The sequence below is a fragment of the Parasteatoda tepidariorum genome, chromosome 1 (assembly GCF_982258835.1).
Source record: "Parasteatoda tepidariorum strain Cologne lab strain chromosome 1, Ptep-v5.0, whole genome shotgun sequence".
Taxonomy (NCBI): Eukaryota; Metazoa; Arthropoda; class Arachnida; order Araneae; family Theridiidae; genus Parasteatoda; species Parasteatoda tepidariorum.
Window position 1 is genome coordinate 84,115,284 of NC_141755.1, and position 17,367 is coordinate 84,132,650.

Below are 17,367 nucleotides of genomic sequence, written 5' to 3' on the forward strand. Positions count from 1 at the left end.
TTTCAACATAGTCAAGAACAAGATTTAGGTAAGGTTCAGTTCAATTTTTTAGAGATTTAAAACGATCATTATTGTAATTCTCGAAAGTAATTACTTATGACACAAATATTTTTACTATTATTTTGGGCGAACTAGTAACACAGAGCTACAATTATTTTAACCCTATTAGTATATAGTTTTAAAATATCTTCACTTTTAGAATATTAATTGTCTAGAATTAAAATTTAACTACTTCATTATTGTGAATCGCGAATACAAATTAGAGAAAAGCATCGCCCTTTGGACAATTAGAACATTGGATCAATATAAATAGTTACTCTACATAGTAGAGGAATTTTGCATTAAGTATATGTAGTTGATATCTGTAACAACAGGTACTATCGACTACGTTGGTAATTAATTCGGGTTTTCAAGAGGCTTAATATATTCAAGAGTCTTAATATATTCAAGAGTCTTAATATATTCAAGAGTCTTAATATATCAAGGCTTAATATATAATTAAAAAGTGAATGCAAACCAAATTCCAACCATGTAAAAAAATGTTAGTTAAGAGAGAAGCTATATTTAAAATCTATTTTTAAAATTTATTAACTAAAAAAATTATAGTTTATTATTATTAGAGTCGAATTTGGTTTTCATTTCATAAGGTTGTTTGTTAACACTATAGATTGCCCAAGAAAGGCATTTTGACTGCTTTTTAATTTCAATTAAAAAAATAATTATGTATATAATGACACAATTTTGTGACTTTTATATTATTTTTATTGTTGATATTTACTAATAACTTGTTATATAACTGAAAATAATATTAAAAATATTGAAATTTAATTTTAAACAAATTTTTTTATACATTAGTTATTCTTTCACATTGCAGTAATTTTGATTGCTTTTGGGCAATATAGGTATTTGAGTCTTTCTAGTGTTAAAGATTGCACATATGTCACCTCAGAGAGAGAGACATTAATAAATCGAATTTGGGAAGTTCATATTAAAAATTAAATAAAATTCTATAGGTAATTAATATTTTGAATCAAAAAATCTTTAAAATGTTTTAAAGCATTATTTTTTTTTAAATTTCCTACTGTGAAATTGCTAATCGAATTTAATGAATAAAACTCTCAAGTGATCAATTTGTAAATCAATTAAGTACTGAAATAATTTAGTAAATGATTAATCTACCCACAGTAATCACACAGCCATATCTCCGTACTGGCCCTATTCATCAAAATGCATTATCGGTTAATTTAAAAAAAAAGGCAAATCAAAAGTTAATATTATAATGTGTTCTGAAGGTAATCATTTACAGCATAATATACCCTAGTATTACAATGAATAAAATATGCCATAAACGAAAATTAAAAAATAAATTACGAATTTACTTTCTCATCATAAACACCTTGTTTTTAATTTGTTATTTAGCAAACAAGTCGTGCAGGTGAGTATGAAATCTAAGTAAAATATTGTCAATCCCTTAAAATTCGCGGAGAATTTTTAAGTGTAAATGACAAAAATATTCCAGCTGTCCACAGTAGCTCCATCTCCCTTACATTTAAAAGTAAATCTCCCTTACAATTAAATATTTTAAAAGTATTCACTTATGCATCATTATGTAAATTATTCTCTAAAAACAATGCAAAATAAACTACAGTAGAGACTCGATTAACCGAGTTAAAGTAAATCTCCCTTACAATTAAATATTTTAAAAGTATTCACTTATGCATCATTAGGTAAATTATTCTCTAAAAACAATGCAAAATAAACTACAGTAGAGACTCGATTAACCGAGTTAAAGTAAATCTCCCTTACAATTAAATATTTTAAAAGTATTCACTTATGCATCATTAGGTAAATTATTCTCTAAAAACAATGCAAAATAAACTACAGTAGAGACTCGATTAACCGAGTTAAAGTAAATCTCCCTTACAATTAAATATTTTAAAAGTATTCACTTATGCATCATTAGGTAAATTATTCTCTAAAAACAATGCAAAATAAACTACAGTAGAGACTCGATTAACCGAGTTAAAGTAAATCTCCCTTACAATTAAATATTTTAAAAATATTCACTTATGCATCATTAGGTAAATTATTCTCTAAAAACAATGCAAAATAAACTACAGTAGAGACTCGATTAACCGAGTTAAAGTAAATCTCCCTTACAATTAAATATTTTAAAAGTATTCACTTATGCATCATTAGGTAAATTATTCTCTAAAAACAATGCAAAATAAACTACAGTAGAGACTCGATTAACCGAGTTAATGTGAAACACGACTCTCTCGGATAACTGAAAAACTCGGTAAAAACAAAAGAGTATAAAAAAGAAAGGAAAAAGAGTAGGTATAAATGTAATATATTTAACAAATACAAAATTTATACTAGTACACACAGCATACAATTACTATTATAATTAAAAAGCTTACTGAAAAACACTTAAAGAACATACTTTACGAGAATTTTATTTTCAAAACTTTTTTATTATTTTAACTTTCTATTTTATTTTTAAAACTACGGCTGAAAAAAATTCCGAATTTTATCTTCCAAACACTTAGGAGAACAAGCTGATACGAGATTACCGATAAATGATCGTTAATATCGTCACTAATGAAAATGAATCTAGCGTAGATGACAGTGACGATGAAAATCAACATATAAAAATATCTCATACAGATGGACTAAAAGCCATCGAAAGTGCTATTGGATACATAGAACAACAAGAAGAGGCGACGAAAGCCTTCCTTTCAGCCTAAAAAAATGGCGAAACTTTGCTGCAAAAAAGTGCCGAAGTAATGTAAAACAAAACAAAAAAACGATTAAGAACTTTTTTAAGTAAAAACTATTTAATTCCCGTAAAGTATGCTCTTTAAGTGTTTTTAAGTGAGCTTTTAAATTATAATAGGAATTGTACGTGGTGTACTCGTATAAGTTTTGTATTTGTTAATTATATTACATTTATACCTCTTTTTCTTTTCGTTTTATACTCTTCGCTTCAACCGAGTTTTTCGGTTATCCGAGTTAGTCGTGGTCCACATTAACTCGGTTAATCGGGACTCTACTATAGAAGAAAAGTATTGCCAATCCCCTAAAACTCACGTAGAACTTTTAAGTGTAAATAACAAAAATGTTCCAACTGCCCACAGTAGCTCCATCTCCCTTATATTTAAAAGTAAATCTCCCTTACAATTAAATATTTTAAAATTATTCACTTATGCATAATTAGGTAAATTCGTCTCTAAAAACAATTCAAAACAAGCAATTGCTATTAAACAGGGTCACTTTTTTAGAGACTGTAAATAAAGGAATCAAAATAGTTTATCTGTCCATATTTATTCAATAAATTTTCATATTTAAAATAAAACACAACAAGCAAAAAATTATCCATGTTTGTGAATTAAAATTGCTCGTCATATCTATGAATTGTATAAGAAAGAAATATATTTGATTCACTTGCTTATGATTAAAACTAAACACATCTATTGAGCAGACAGAGGAGTTCGAATAAAACGTGCATCTTGAATTACAATGTAAAGATTGTCTTCCCCTAAAAACAAAGAGAAGAGAGAACATATAAATGATACAACATATGCAAATGAAAAGAATAATAAAGAATGAAATAGAAACTATTTTGTAGATTATATATTGGCAGAATTATGTTGTTGAACAGAATGTTATCAAATTTGAGTTCCTTCGATATAAATTCTTCAAACTTCTAAAAGTCTGATCAATTTAAAAATTGATATTCTTATTTGTTTTGAATGCATAGTGGTGTATTTTATCTCGCAGTTTTGCCTTTTCTAACGAAATCTTAACTATCAAACAAATTTGTAAAATAGTCGACGAACGTGTTTAAATCTCTCCCGTGTCACGAATGTGTGTGTCCCCTTCAACATATTTTTGCGTTTATATTCAATTATAGATTTTTTTATATAATATCAAAATTTGATTATTTATCGCTGGAGGATGTAAATTTAACTTCATCTGAAATTACTTTAGGATTTTCAAATATTTGCTCAGTTGCATATGCAAATAATAAACATCGAACATTTTACGTAAATTCAAGTAAATAATTTTCCAAACAGATTCGTAGAATAGAAATGCTGAGGAAATTAGGATAGCCCTTTGGTATAAACTTAAAAAAAAATTACTGTATGATTAAAGCATACTAGACCTATGATACCATGAAAAATAAAGAAACTCAAACGAAACCCTATAAATTATACCATTCAATTATCCCAGTACTTCTACACAAAACTGCATATGATGTCAAAAATGATAATAAAACAAAAATGAGACAAAATGTTACATTTGTAAAAACTTGTTCTTACCAACACCAATCATCATTTCATTCTTCATAGTTCGAATTCTGAAAAATACCAAATCATTCTCAGGATCGAGATCTTGCACAGTCTTCCTGGCTAATTCATTCAAAGGCACGAGAGAATTAGCGATCTCAGCTGTAGTAGCATTATCCATGGATGTCCGCATGCCTGCAAATCACAAGCAGAAGACATTAAACAAAATTAATAATAACGAAATCTGCATATACCTGGCAGAACAGTGGCATAGTTGCCAAGCGTGATGCACTGAATGAATACAAGGGGCGGTTCAATTAGTTCTGCAGTTACATGAACTTTTCCGATTGAGAACACGTGTTCGCCCTGGAGAGACTCTTGTTCGACCTTAATTAAAATCAATTCATCACAGAACAAGTTATTAATTAATAATCCTTCTGAACCGTTAAACTTCTGTTTTTTGTTTCTTATGATGGGGGTGGTCAGTCCAATTTAGTGGTTAGTGCAATGGAAGTAGCATCGTTGTAGTATTAAACATATTATGGCCGTTTCAAATGCATTTTAATTTGCATATGAATGAGGGATTGGCGATCGCAACGCTCGAATACGGCATCTGAGGAGAGACCGGTTTCATGCCTTTGGGCCTTCCCTCTCCTCCTCTTTTCAGTTGTATAGGAATGTACTACGATATTTTCCCTTTTCTTAATAATTTTCCTTTTTATTTAATAAAAATATTTTTTAAATTTCCGTAATGATTTTCTTTAGAACTATGTTTAATGTAGTTTTCAGTTCCATATAGTTTTCCAACTTAAAAGATTTTAATCTATATGAAAATCAAAAGAGAAACTAACGTACTTCCTTCCTCTATGACTCTCCACACGCTACTGAGGAAAGCATGAGAAGTGTTGCCATAGGTAGGGAGTTCTGCTCTACGCCACCTGCCGCCCATTTCGATCGCCATTATTTATCGCAGAAAAATACATAAAATCGTTCAGGAAAAATTGATGTATTATATTATAATGAACATCGCTACATTCCAAAATTATAATGTAAAGAAAGAAAGTCTCTTAAATGGATCAAGAAAAACCGTTGTTTAGCGCTCGGGCAGAGGGTCTAAGTCCCCAGTCCTTATGCTAAGAATTAAAAATTTAAAGTAAGTGAATTGTTCCCAACGGACAGTTAGGAGAAAGGGAAGAGATATAAGGGTGGAGATATATCGGTAGATAAAATAAACAACAAAAAAAGCCCAGTATTCGATATTAAATTTAGAAATAATTTGGCTATGGCTAATCGCCGAAAGACTGTGAGAATTAGCATAATCATGGAATTGAAATATTTTTGAGGTCAGAAATTAGGGCATAACTACCACTACAAATGTTAAATACCAATTTACTAATGTATAACTCATGTTATTTAGATATGTGAAAGTTGACGCAGTCGATAATTACATCTCCTTATCGGTGACCCCCGGATGGAATATGAACTCGCCAACATCGATGGATACTCCACATTAGACAGTTGATTTACTCACAAAGTAGCGCTCTAATATCCGGTGAAGTAAATACAATTCTCCCGGCCAATAAGTAAATAAAGGAGAAAAAAATGAGAGAGAAAAAGTAATAATCAGCATTAATCAACTAGTGGTAATCGCTCATCGAATTTTATCACAGATAAAATTTTGGAAGGGGCGCAACCACTACAAACACAATATTAAATACCAATTTATTAGTATATAATGCATGTTAACCTGATTTAATCAATAGATACCTTTAGATGGATGAAAGTTGACATAGTCGATAGTTTTATACCAATGAAATAAAAAATTATAAACTGCTTCTGTTATCTATTTAGCCGTGACAGTGAACTAAGGAATTTTACATTTGTTTTGATTGAAATAGTAAGCCGCTATTTTGATTGCTAAGAAAAGAATAAAATATTTACATTAGCTTTTTATAAAATATAATAAAAATTAAATAATCGGTTTGATTTATATTAAAATTCGGTTAAGAATGATTTTAAAAAATGATAAGAATTTAAAAGGTAGAAAATATGTAATGCCTAATTATGGCATTACATTTCTGAAATTCGAATTTAAAAGATACCTGTCACCAATAACATTAAAGAAATTTTTTTCATTCTGGAAGAATATCATTTCTGAACATTTTAAATTAATACTCCATAAATTGACGTAAATTTATAAATTTAAATGCTTACTAATTTATAAATTTTTTTTAAATTATTCTTTTTCTTCATCTAGGCGAAGTTTTATTTCAATTTGACAAGCCCTAACCAAGAACGAAAAATAGCATGCTCGAGTTATATAGCTCCCATAGCTCGAGTTATATAGCTCCAAACCATGACCCAGCATCTAGCTCAGTTTTTCCGTGCTCTATCTTTCAACGACCATAGTAGAAATGCCACGATATTTTGACCTCGGTTAGACAACGAGGAAAGCACCTGAGCTGGTAACCCTCTCTTTCAAAACTAGAGGACTTTGAGCCACGACAGATTTGCTGCGTAATGCATGCCGGTTGTTTCGTCGGTAGCCAGGATCGAACTCACTAACCCCCATCTCTCCATCAGCCATTTAACAGACGCCTTAATTAACTACGTCACCAGAGTGCCAGCTAAAAACTTCATCTAAACCTTACTGTAAAAGAATAATAACTAAAAAACAATTGCAAAAGTATAGTCATTTCTGATACATACGCCACCAGCACATAACACCGCACCTATGTACCCGATCCATACATTGCATACACCATCAAAGGTGATAAAAATGAGACAAAATCTCCGTGAATTAAAAAGTATATTAAATCCAAAATAAATCAAATATCATCCATGGATATTACAGAAAAATTTTAACTATCACGCTCCAAAATAACTATGGAAACTCACATAAAATGAAGTATTAATTTTCCCGAACTAACCTGAGCTTCAACGGCACAGTGGTTAAAGCATTGAGCTTTAATGTGTAGAACTGGAGCTCTATCTCCATCAGCCATTTGAGCGACGCCTTAACTAACTGCGCCACCAGAATGCCAGTTAAATACTTCATCTAAACCTCACTGTAAAAGAATAATAACTAAAAAACAATTGCAAAAGTATAGTCATTTTTGATACAAACGCCACCAGCACATAACACCGCACCTATGTAACCGATCCATACCATACATCATCAAAGGTGATAAAAATTAAACAAAATCTCAGTGAATAAAAAAGTATATTAAGTCCAAAATAAATCAAATGTCATCGATGGATATTACAGAAAAATTTTAACTATCACGGGCCAAAATAACTATGGAAACTCACATAAAATGAAGTATTAATTTTCCTGAACTAACCTGAGCTTCAACGGCACAGTTGTTAAAGCATTAAACTTTAATGTGTAGAACTGGAGCTCTATTTCCAGCAGCAATTTGAGAATCCACATAAAAGTGGTTGGTACGCACTGTATCAAAATTACTGAGTTTTAACCTTCATCGCCTCATTAACCAACACTCGGGTGCTTGTGCGAGTACTTTGCTTAATTAGTCATCCATTTGACATAATAAAACTTTTTTTTTCTTCTTAATGCTCTTAAAATGTTAAAGCATTTACGACTTTTAATTAAATTATCAGGGTCATAAAATAAACATTTACGCTGTATTTTTACTAACTCTTCCCGTCCCTGAAAAAAATTGCGAGTAAAGCACATGATGTTCCAAAAATAATACTAACAATCTCTTGAACATCTGGTAATACTTCTTTTTATCCATTCGAAAATGTTTATCTTCTAATAAATCTATCTTTATGAACTATCAGCGTGAAATTTTGTGGGTATTAATATATCATTAAGATTATCTCTTGCGATTTTAAAATATTATTTATCATGTATGAGTTTTCATTAACTCATACTAAGTAATATACAGTTAAAAAGAAATTACAAAGAAAAATCTTTTTAACCACTAAAGTCTTAAAAAACATATTCACTTCTACTTCATGCTTCAAGAGCTCGTAAAGCACCTAACGCAACCTGGGGCACCACTTTAGCAAGTCGTAAAAAAAGAAAGAAACTCGAAAAATATGCTAAAAAATATTCACGAAGGCAATAAATTTAAAAGCTCACCCATAAAGTGAAATGTAGAAGTCTCTTTTTTCAACAACAAAAAAATAAGCAGTGCCACTTTTCATTGTTATATTAAGATCAGGATCAGTTGTAATTCAAACATTAACACACTCGACTTGATATTTAACAGTAACAAATAAGAGCACTGATGAAAAAGTAAAAGTATACATTTACATATATATTAAGTGGATTTTTTTTCCTGTTAACAACTTTAGCTTAATGGAACAACAATAGAATGATTTCAAATCCACAAGATTTTTGTATGAATGCTTCACTTGCCAAATCGATTAACTCCATAAAAATGGAAGTTGAGTAAATTGATAAAATAGTATATATATTGTTTTTCAACATTGTTCTTAAATTAAAAATTAAAAAATACGAAGCAGACTGCATTACTGCGCATGCGTTTTTTATCTAACAACATATGGAAGGTACAAGATAGAATATCCTTAGAGTAATTGTTAATTATTACTTAAATTTTTTCTTGATTAAGGAAGTTAATCACTTTGGCAAGTAAAAGAAAATTATTAATTCAAATTCAGTCTTCATATAATTTTTTCTTTTTATTCCGGAAGAACTTTATTATATAAAATAAATGCTTCATTAAAGATTTTAGCAAAAATGAATAATTGTTTTATTACTGATACATATTATTTCGAGTATGACTTTGTTTAAATGGATTCATCATCAATATGAATTATGTCTTCTTCATTTGCTGTATTTAAGCTCCAATCGTGTTGATTTGTCCATGTAGTTTTATAATACTCGTGTTTAATAGCAGAAATGAGTTTCAACAAGTTCGTCATATCTTTTCTCTTGCCCCCAATTGGATGCAATAAAATCTGATGGTCTACATTTTTCAGACCAACTACACAAGTATTTTAGTCACAAGTGAACACAAGTGAACACAAGAGTTTTGCTAAAACAGTGTTTTTTATTGCAGATTCTTTCCCATATTATACCAATCATCTGGGGGTCCCGCAGTGGACTGATCATAAAGACACGGTTCCCAGTAGAACACTGAAGTCAAGCATCCCTGGCTGCTGTCAGTAAGCGGGTGGGTGACCACTTTGATCGGCCTACGTATGGACCGAGGTTGTCGGTCCTCGTTCAACTGTTCTACCGTAAAGTGCTCAACTTCGCACTCAGATCGTCGGGCTGCCAAAGCAGTGGAGCCATCCCCAGTGCAGAGGATCAAAATTGAGATAGCTTGTCTTCAGATCATCCTTAGGGATGCTTCCCAGACCGTCGACAATAGCCCATTGTGCAGCTCTAGTGTGACGCAAATAAAGTACCTATCTAACAACCAATCATCTGGCGGGGGAAAAAATTTCCATCGCTAGAGATTTGGTAATAGCAAATTGTGAATCATTTTACAAATAAATGTGTATACTTATTAGAAATTTCATTTCAATTGATTCAGCTTGTATTTCTGTACTAAGAAGCAATTTCAATAAACTTAAAATAGTTATAATGTTTCTGGTTTGTCCCGAACATGAGTTTTAATAGGTTATTATTTTTATTTGCAATTATTTTTTTTTCTTTATAAACGATACACACTAAAATTAAAATTAAGTACAGTCCTGGATCAAATTATTAGACGCACTGTAAGATTCTATGTAAAATCCTAATTACCAAGTGGTACTACATAGCTTTATTGTTCTTAAGCGACTGAAACCAGTTTAGCACTTGTTTACGTTCGTGTATCAATTGGTTGAATTAGGCGATATATAACATAAATTCGACGTTTGGATAAATTAGAGTTCAGACGATATATTATATAAATATAGAATATTTATTACATCAGGTATTATATAATTATACTAGGAGGCTCCGTCCCCTGCTTGCTAACGCTCGCCAACCCCCGAGAATTGCTACGCAATCCTATGTGGTTCACGCCGTGAACCATGGCTCGCTGCGCTCGCTCGCCAATGAACACAATGTTCTAGCACAAAGACATAGTATATTATCATCAAAGACATTGTATTTTATCATCAAAGACATAGTATTGTACTTATGTAGAAGAATTCTATCAATGTTCTTATTGGCTTTCAAAAAAGTATATTAGCTATTTAGATTGTACATAGTGAAAAAATCAAAACATTAGCTAAATGAAAAACATATTAGCAAAATAAATTATCAAATATTGCAGTTACTCACCTAAATTCAACTAAATGTGTATAATAAATTAGTTAATGCTAGAAATTCTGAAAGTTTTAGAAAAAAAATTTATTATTTAAAAATATAAACTTTAAACCCTAACTTTTCCTTGTGAGATAATAACCCTCAAAAAGTCTTTCATTTTCAAGAACACAAAAAAAAATTTATCGCCAAATGAAATATTTTTTGGTGATCAGCATTATTGAAATCAATTTCTATATTAATTAACATTCGTGATAAAGTACGTAACATTTTAGAACAAAATAAGGATGTTTTACATACAATAAATTAAAATGCATGGCTGTTAGCATTACCCGAGAAATACCACGTGGAGGTCGCCATGCTGCATTTCTAATCGGGGAGTTTTGAGTTTGGCAGTTCTCCTTGCCTACTGCCAATAGAAGTTTCAATAAAAAATTTTCCAAAAAGCATTTTTTTTTCTGCAAATCTCTAAGAAATTAACACTAAGCATTTAGAATTTCTTTGAAAACACAATTAAAGATTTGGCATCTTGGAGCAGTTACTGAAAGGCTGACAAATGACTTAACTCTTGACTGGCCAACATAAAGTTGTCCATGACTAAAAACTTGTTTAGTCAATACTAAACTGATTTTCTCAAAAGTCTGACCTTGTGACTTATTTATAGTCATGGAGAAGGCCAGCCTAAAGGCCTGGTTTCTTAGGACAGGACGCCGTCAGCTGGAAATCAGCGCTAACCTCTGATTGGTCCATTTGTGAGTTTGATAGTATACGTCATCGAACGCTCAACTTGAACTACAATTGCCGTCCAACTTAACTGCAGTTGGATTACAGCGTGACGTTAACCACAGAAGCAATGGCGGACAACATCCAACAGCACATTGAAATCAGTCAAGATTTTGATTGTGACATTAAACATAGCTTCTTCATTAAACATAGCACTCTTCATTTAGCTCAGCTATAATGTGTTTTTTCTTGGACAAAGTCATTATTTGTTCTCTAAAACACTGGTCGACAATCACAAAATCAATACAAATTCAAAATAAATATTTGTTTACGTTATTAACGCATGCGCAATGAGAGATAATGTCTGCGTTGGACCGACTGCTCACGCTGAGCTAACAAAAAAGTATTTTTTTGGCGTCAGTTCTACGTCAACTTTCCGCTGACGCCCAGATAAGGCGCTAGTTCTAAGAAACCAGGCCTTGAGCTAACAAACCAGTACTTTGTTGGCGTCAGCGGGACGTTGACGTCCCGCTGACGCCCAGATAAGGCGCTTGTTCTAAGAAACCAGACCTTAATATGAAATTGTTTTCTCTTAAAAGAAAACGGCATGTTGTTAGAGGCGATTAGAGGTAATCTTGGAATGAAAAATGTACCTGCGTCATCATCATCAATCAGTTTAGCTTCAATTAAATTACGCTGCAAGTTTGTAACAATTAATCTAGTGCCGTTACAGAGTCCTTTAGATGGCATTAAATTTAATTATCATGTTTTTAGGGCATGAATCTGAATTGAACAACCTAACAATGCTCACTCTGGTTATTGTTTCCGTTTTTAAAAGCGCTATATGTTGAGCCACCTGAGCTAGATTTGGCATGTGACATTTTTAGCAGCAATCATTGGTCGATTTTCTAACGTTGCCATTCGGGGAGTTGTAATGAGGCTTTTTTTTTTGGTGCCGTGTAAGAGAAATATATAATTATATAGTTATAATTAGATCAAATTATTGGACGCACAGTAGTTTTTTAATAATTACATGTTTTGCACGAGTTTATATGCAATACTTTTATATTTAAACATACATGAAATAGGTTTTTCTTCAAGAGATTTTTTATAAACTTCCTATTTGTATTTATTTTTAACGTATTGCATTACATTTTTAACCAATTGATACAAGAGCGTAAGCAAGTGCAAACCGATTTAAGCAGTGCAAAAACAATAAAGCTGTATATTATCACCTGATAATTAAGATTTCTGTGGCGGTTCGAGTACAACTGATTTATATTTCTCTTACCTGGTTCATGTGAGCGATAACAGCTCCGGTCTAACGGGGGAAATTAAAGGGACAACTTTCAGATACGCAAGTGGATCGATCAAATATAAATGAAACTTTCAATATGATTTTTAATAGCGACAGACGATTTTTATTTTCGTTGTCATGGCAACAATAGAACTTTACCTCTGTAGCAGAGTAAGAAAGAGTGCATTGATTGGGTATGATATAGCCTACGTCACAGGTTGTGTTGTTCTTACTAAATTTAACCCATGAACGGCATTTTCTGTGAGCCTAACTTCAAGCCACAAATAAACAAACGAAGTGTTCGATCGTTTAAATAGCTGCTCGCCAGATTTTATTGCATTATAAAGAAAAGTTATTGAAATTAAATACAACTAAATAAACAACAACAACTAAAACAAATAACAACAACTACTAATAACAATAACTAAATAAACAACAACTAAATTCCATTCGTTTAGCATTGCGTCATATGTTGTTCCTACTAAATCGAAGTAGTTGTGTTTTTTTCATATTATACCCAGTTGTTAACTACATCTTTATTATGACATCGTAGCATGGAGTTAATCGCATTGGCTTCTGAAATTAATTATTTATTATTCAATGGCCAAAAAAAATTGTCACTTAGTATAGTTAATATTAGAGAAATTTTTTTTTTGAATCTATACAGTTAGGAGCCAATTGAGTGGCTTAATATTAAAATTTAATAAAATTCGGAAAATGGAGTTAATCGATTTGGCAAGTGAAGCATTCATATAATTAATTTATTTTGATTGGTTTCGAATGTTCACTTTATACGGATGCTAATAATGAAATAATAATAATACCACCATTTTGAAAAATAAGTAAAAATTTAAAACAATGCTTATAGCTCACAGCCCACAATATTTAGGTTTTGATAGATCACTCATTTATGTTTGAAAATTTCAGGATTAACCCTTTGGCGTAAGACTACGAAATCCACTATTGTTGATTTTCTACCTTTTTATACTATTTTTAAATAATATTAATCTTTTAAATGTCAGTTTCCAATATCTAATCCCAAATTCAGCTATCAGTTTAAAGCTTGATATGAAGCCTTGTAAAAGCATTATGGGCTTTCTAAGAAGTTGGACGGCATAAATTGTTCTAGCTAACGGGTACTCTATTGCCTCCACTTGGCTAAACTTTGACTTAAACAAGTCTTACGTGGTCTTAATGTATAATGACCTAAAACTAGGAACTTGGTGATAATATTCAATTATTATCACCATGACTAACTCATATCGTATAATTGAAATTCTTTAAAATTTGGTATTCACTGTTTTTGTCGAATAAACACCAAATTAAAATTAGATTTTACATATAAAAAAAAGGTTAATAAAATGTTAGTTTCCTTTACTTTTAATAGTTCAAATTACGACCATTTGAAAGGGCACTATAGATTGATAAAATCTTCAGCAAGCAAACCACTTTGCCCTCTCTTTATTTTTAACACAATTCTTGAGCAACTTGCACGTATAGAATACATTCTAGATTTTAAATTTACTTAAACATGCATATTAATAAAAATAAGTAATTTACAAACATTTTTCAAAAAAGTTTTTACTAGGATTAATTGCAATAAATATTATTTTCAAATTTTAAAAGAATTCTGGCTGCAGGTATTTCCTTGAAATGCGTATTTATGCATATTTACCGTTTCTGCATTTTGAAAGTTGCAGTACCAAAGTTTTAAGAAACAACAACTAATGATTGAATTAATATATATATATATATATACATATATTCCATCAGCCGGACGGCTCAGATAAATATAACCTTTTTTTATGTATTTACAATACTTAAAAAAAAGAAGAAAAAAAAAGATCATTGCTCACTAAAAGAGAAAAAAGTACATTTGGTTGTGCTTCGCCAAACAGAAAAGTACCTATAAAAATAATTTCGAAAAAAGAAGTTTTTAATAAAATCTTTTTTCAAAAGAATTAAGAAAAACTTACGTTTACTATTTGAAACGTAAACAATAGAAATATTTTTATAAATATATATAAATTACATAAATTGTTACATTATTAAAATGTTTCGCAAGTAAAATGTTTGTTCACTCTAAAAAATAAATCAAACTTACAACTTATTTTGTAAGATAAGTTATGTAACTATAAATAAACGCAATTTCATATTATAGCTATCAATTGTAAACCTAAACTGAAATATTAACAAACTACCGTTACAAAATATTAAAGGAAAAAAACATTCGAAACAAATATTACATCATTCCAACAACAATTTTAATTATTTATAAACTATATTTCAAATAGATATAAAATAAAAAAGTTTCACCATTTTCATTAAAAACCATAACTCCAACAACACTTTTCTTTCTTATCAATCTCTGATAAATTTCTTCGGCTTCATTCTAAAATAAACATTTAAAATACCAGAAGAAATCGTAAAATAATTTTCATAAATAAGAAGTAAAATAAACAACACTATTACCGCAACAGACTCCATGAAGCTCAATTAAATTTAGTTTAAATTTCAATGTAACATAGAATCTGTACCAAAATGTAAGCTCTTGAACATTCTTTTGTGTCACAAGAGACGATGGAAATAATGTTTCGTTGCTTAGCAACACGAAACGCAGAAAAGCATTTTCAGCAGAGAAAATTCGAAAATTGTATTATCTAGAAATTTACATTGTGTGTGTAAGTATGAATAAAAATTTAAATTCGTGTTGTTACGTTGGTTGCAGGCAGCAAATTAAAATAACACGCTATGAAATAAAATATTAAACAAATCATAGCGTAATGGAGAAATTTTCAAAGAATAAATTTATGCATAATCCGGAAATATGCAGTTTCAAATGCGTGAGGAACAAAAAAAAAAAATTTTTTTTTTTTAGTTTGTGATTCATAACTCATTTAAAAAAAGCTTTTTTAAATATATACATATAGATAACGTGCAACGGCAACGTTTATGCAAGACTACATGTTAAATTTTTGAATTGAAGGAATTATCTAGTCCGCCATTTTCAAAGGTCTTATAAAGATGCTTTCGTTATTGAACTGTTGTAAATTTAGTTCGAAATATGGGGAATAAAGTAAAAAATATGCAATTGAACTTCGTGGCGTAACTACCACTATAAATATTAAATACCAATTCAGTAGTGTATAAGACATGATTACTTGATTTTAGCTCGAGGTACCGTTTGATGGATGATGGTTGACATAGTCGATAATTAATTTCCCTCAAACTCACTTATAATTAACCCTGATTTATCTATATTCGCGATCGCAACGAACTATAGGGGGCGTTGTTGTATGAGACGCTTACCTGCGATTTCCATATGAACCGTCATTCAGTTACTCTGGAGACGTCGTTAATGTAGCGGGTAGCATTGCAACGTTCCTTCTTTAATGTGGCTTATTAAATTTAAAAAAGAAAAATGCTTGATATTCTTTCTTGTACAACCGAAAACAAAATGGTATCTCTTTTTATTAGAGAAGGAATATCCAAAACACATCGGAAAAATATTTGTACATTAACAGAAAAAAATATGTATATTCTTATAAGAGTTAAAACCTAATGCCCGAGAAATAGTATTACTAAATTTAATGATATAACATGAAAGGCCCATTTAAACTTTACATTCTATAGTTTTAAGAATCATATTACTTCAAAAATTAAAATGAACAAAAAGTATACATAAGCCTCATAATTTTATGAAATTTAATTTAGTAAACAACGTTTTTTGACAACAATTTTTATCAAAAAATTTCAAGTTTCAATAAAAATCATTATTTAGAAACTAAGAAACGTAAAATAAAGAATGCTGACGAAACAAAAACAAAAAACAATTCTTTTTTGTCGCCATTTTTAGTGCTACGAATATTCGTCTTTGGGATTTGCCAAAAACAAAACAAGATGCAATTTTATTTTTTCAGGAGGGAAATATTTTACCGAAAAAACGAAAATGTACCAATTCCCACAACATAAAACTTTATCTTAGCAAACGTACGTTTTGGAAATGTTATTTCATTTGGAATCTTATACATCAGAGTTCATATGGCGATATGATTGTTTTGAATCTATGCTAAACTCTATATCGGCTCATTTTCCACCGAAATCCAATTAACTATTTTGATTTTAAATAAAGTGTTTTATTTTATGAACTGTCGCAAAAATTTTAAGTGTAGATTGGCGGCACTTAAAAACCGCCAAATCTGTAGCGGCGGTGGCGTTAATACGTCGTAAGTACCGAATTTTTATTCCATACTTTTCTGAATCATATTATTTCAAACATTGGAATATACAAGAAGTATACATAAACACATAATGTTATACCATTTAATTTTTCAAAAGTATTTTGAGAACAATTTTTATCAAAAAATTATAAACTAAAAAACGGAAAATAAAGAATTCTTAGGATAAAAAAAACGATTTTAAGAATTATTAACATTGAAATAAAAACTTTCATATTGTTTCTTTTTTTATTATTCTTATAGTTCTTAATCAGACGTAACAAACCATTCTGTAGAGAACCATCATCAAATGAAAAAAAAATATTTACAAGCAAATTTTTTATTGTAAAAATCATTGCACTTACCTGATTTATGATTCCCGGAGAATTCCAAAATGATAAGTTCCTTGTTTGAAAACTTTATTCTCAAAAAATAGATACATAGTTTATACCTTCATTACTTTTAGATAACATACTACACAGCAAAATTTTATAATTGATATGAATTTGAATATGTAGCTAAAAACAGAATAGCTGAATTCTAGTTGAACTTATTCCTTCAAAATTAAAAAAAACTTACCAAGAAAAC

General features: G+C 30.2%; 1 protein-coding gene across 1 annotated transcript; it reads right to left on the minus strand.

Annotated features, from left to right (window-relative positions):
* Positions 1–3,316: 3,316 nt before the first annotated feature.
* Positions 3,317–15,219, minus strand: LOC107447396 (dynein light chain roadblock-type 2). Its single transcript, XM_016062308.4, has 4 exons — positions 15,035–15,219; positions 14,879–14,954; positions 4,326–4,487; positions 3,317–3,541 (listed from the first exon to the last, which is right to left on the minus strand). Exons 1-4 carry the CDS (start codon positions 15,047–15,049, stop codon positions 3,474–3,476), a joined length of 321 nt encoding a protein of 106 aa, XP_015917794.2. The 5' UTR covers positions 15,050–15,219; the 3' UTR covers positions 3,317–3,473.
* Positions 15,220–17,367: the final 2,148 nt, after the last annotated feature.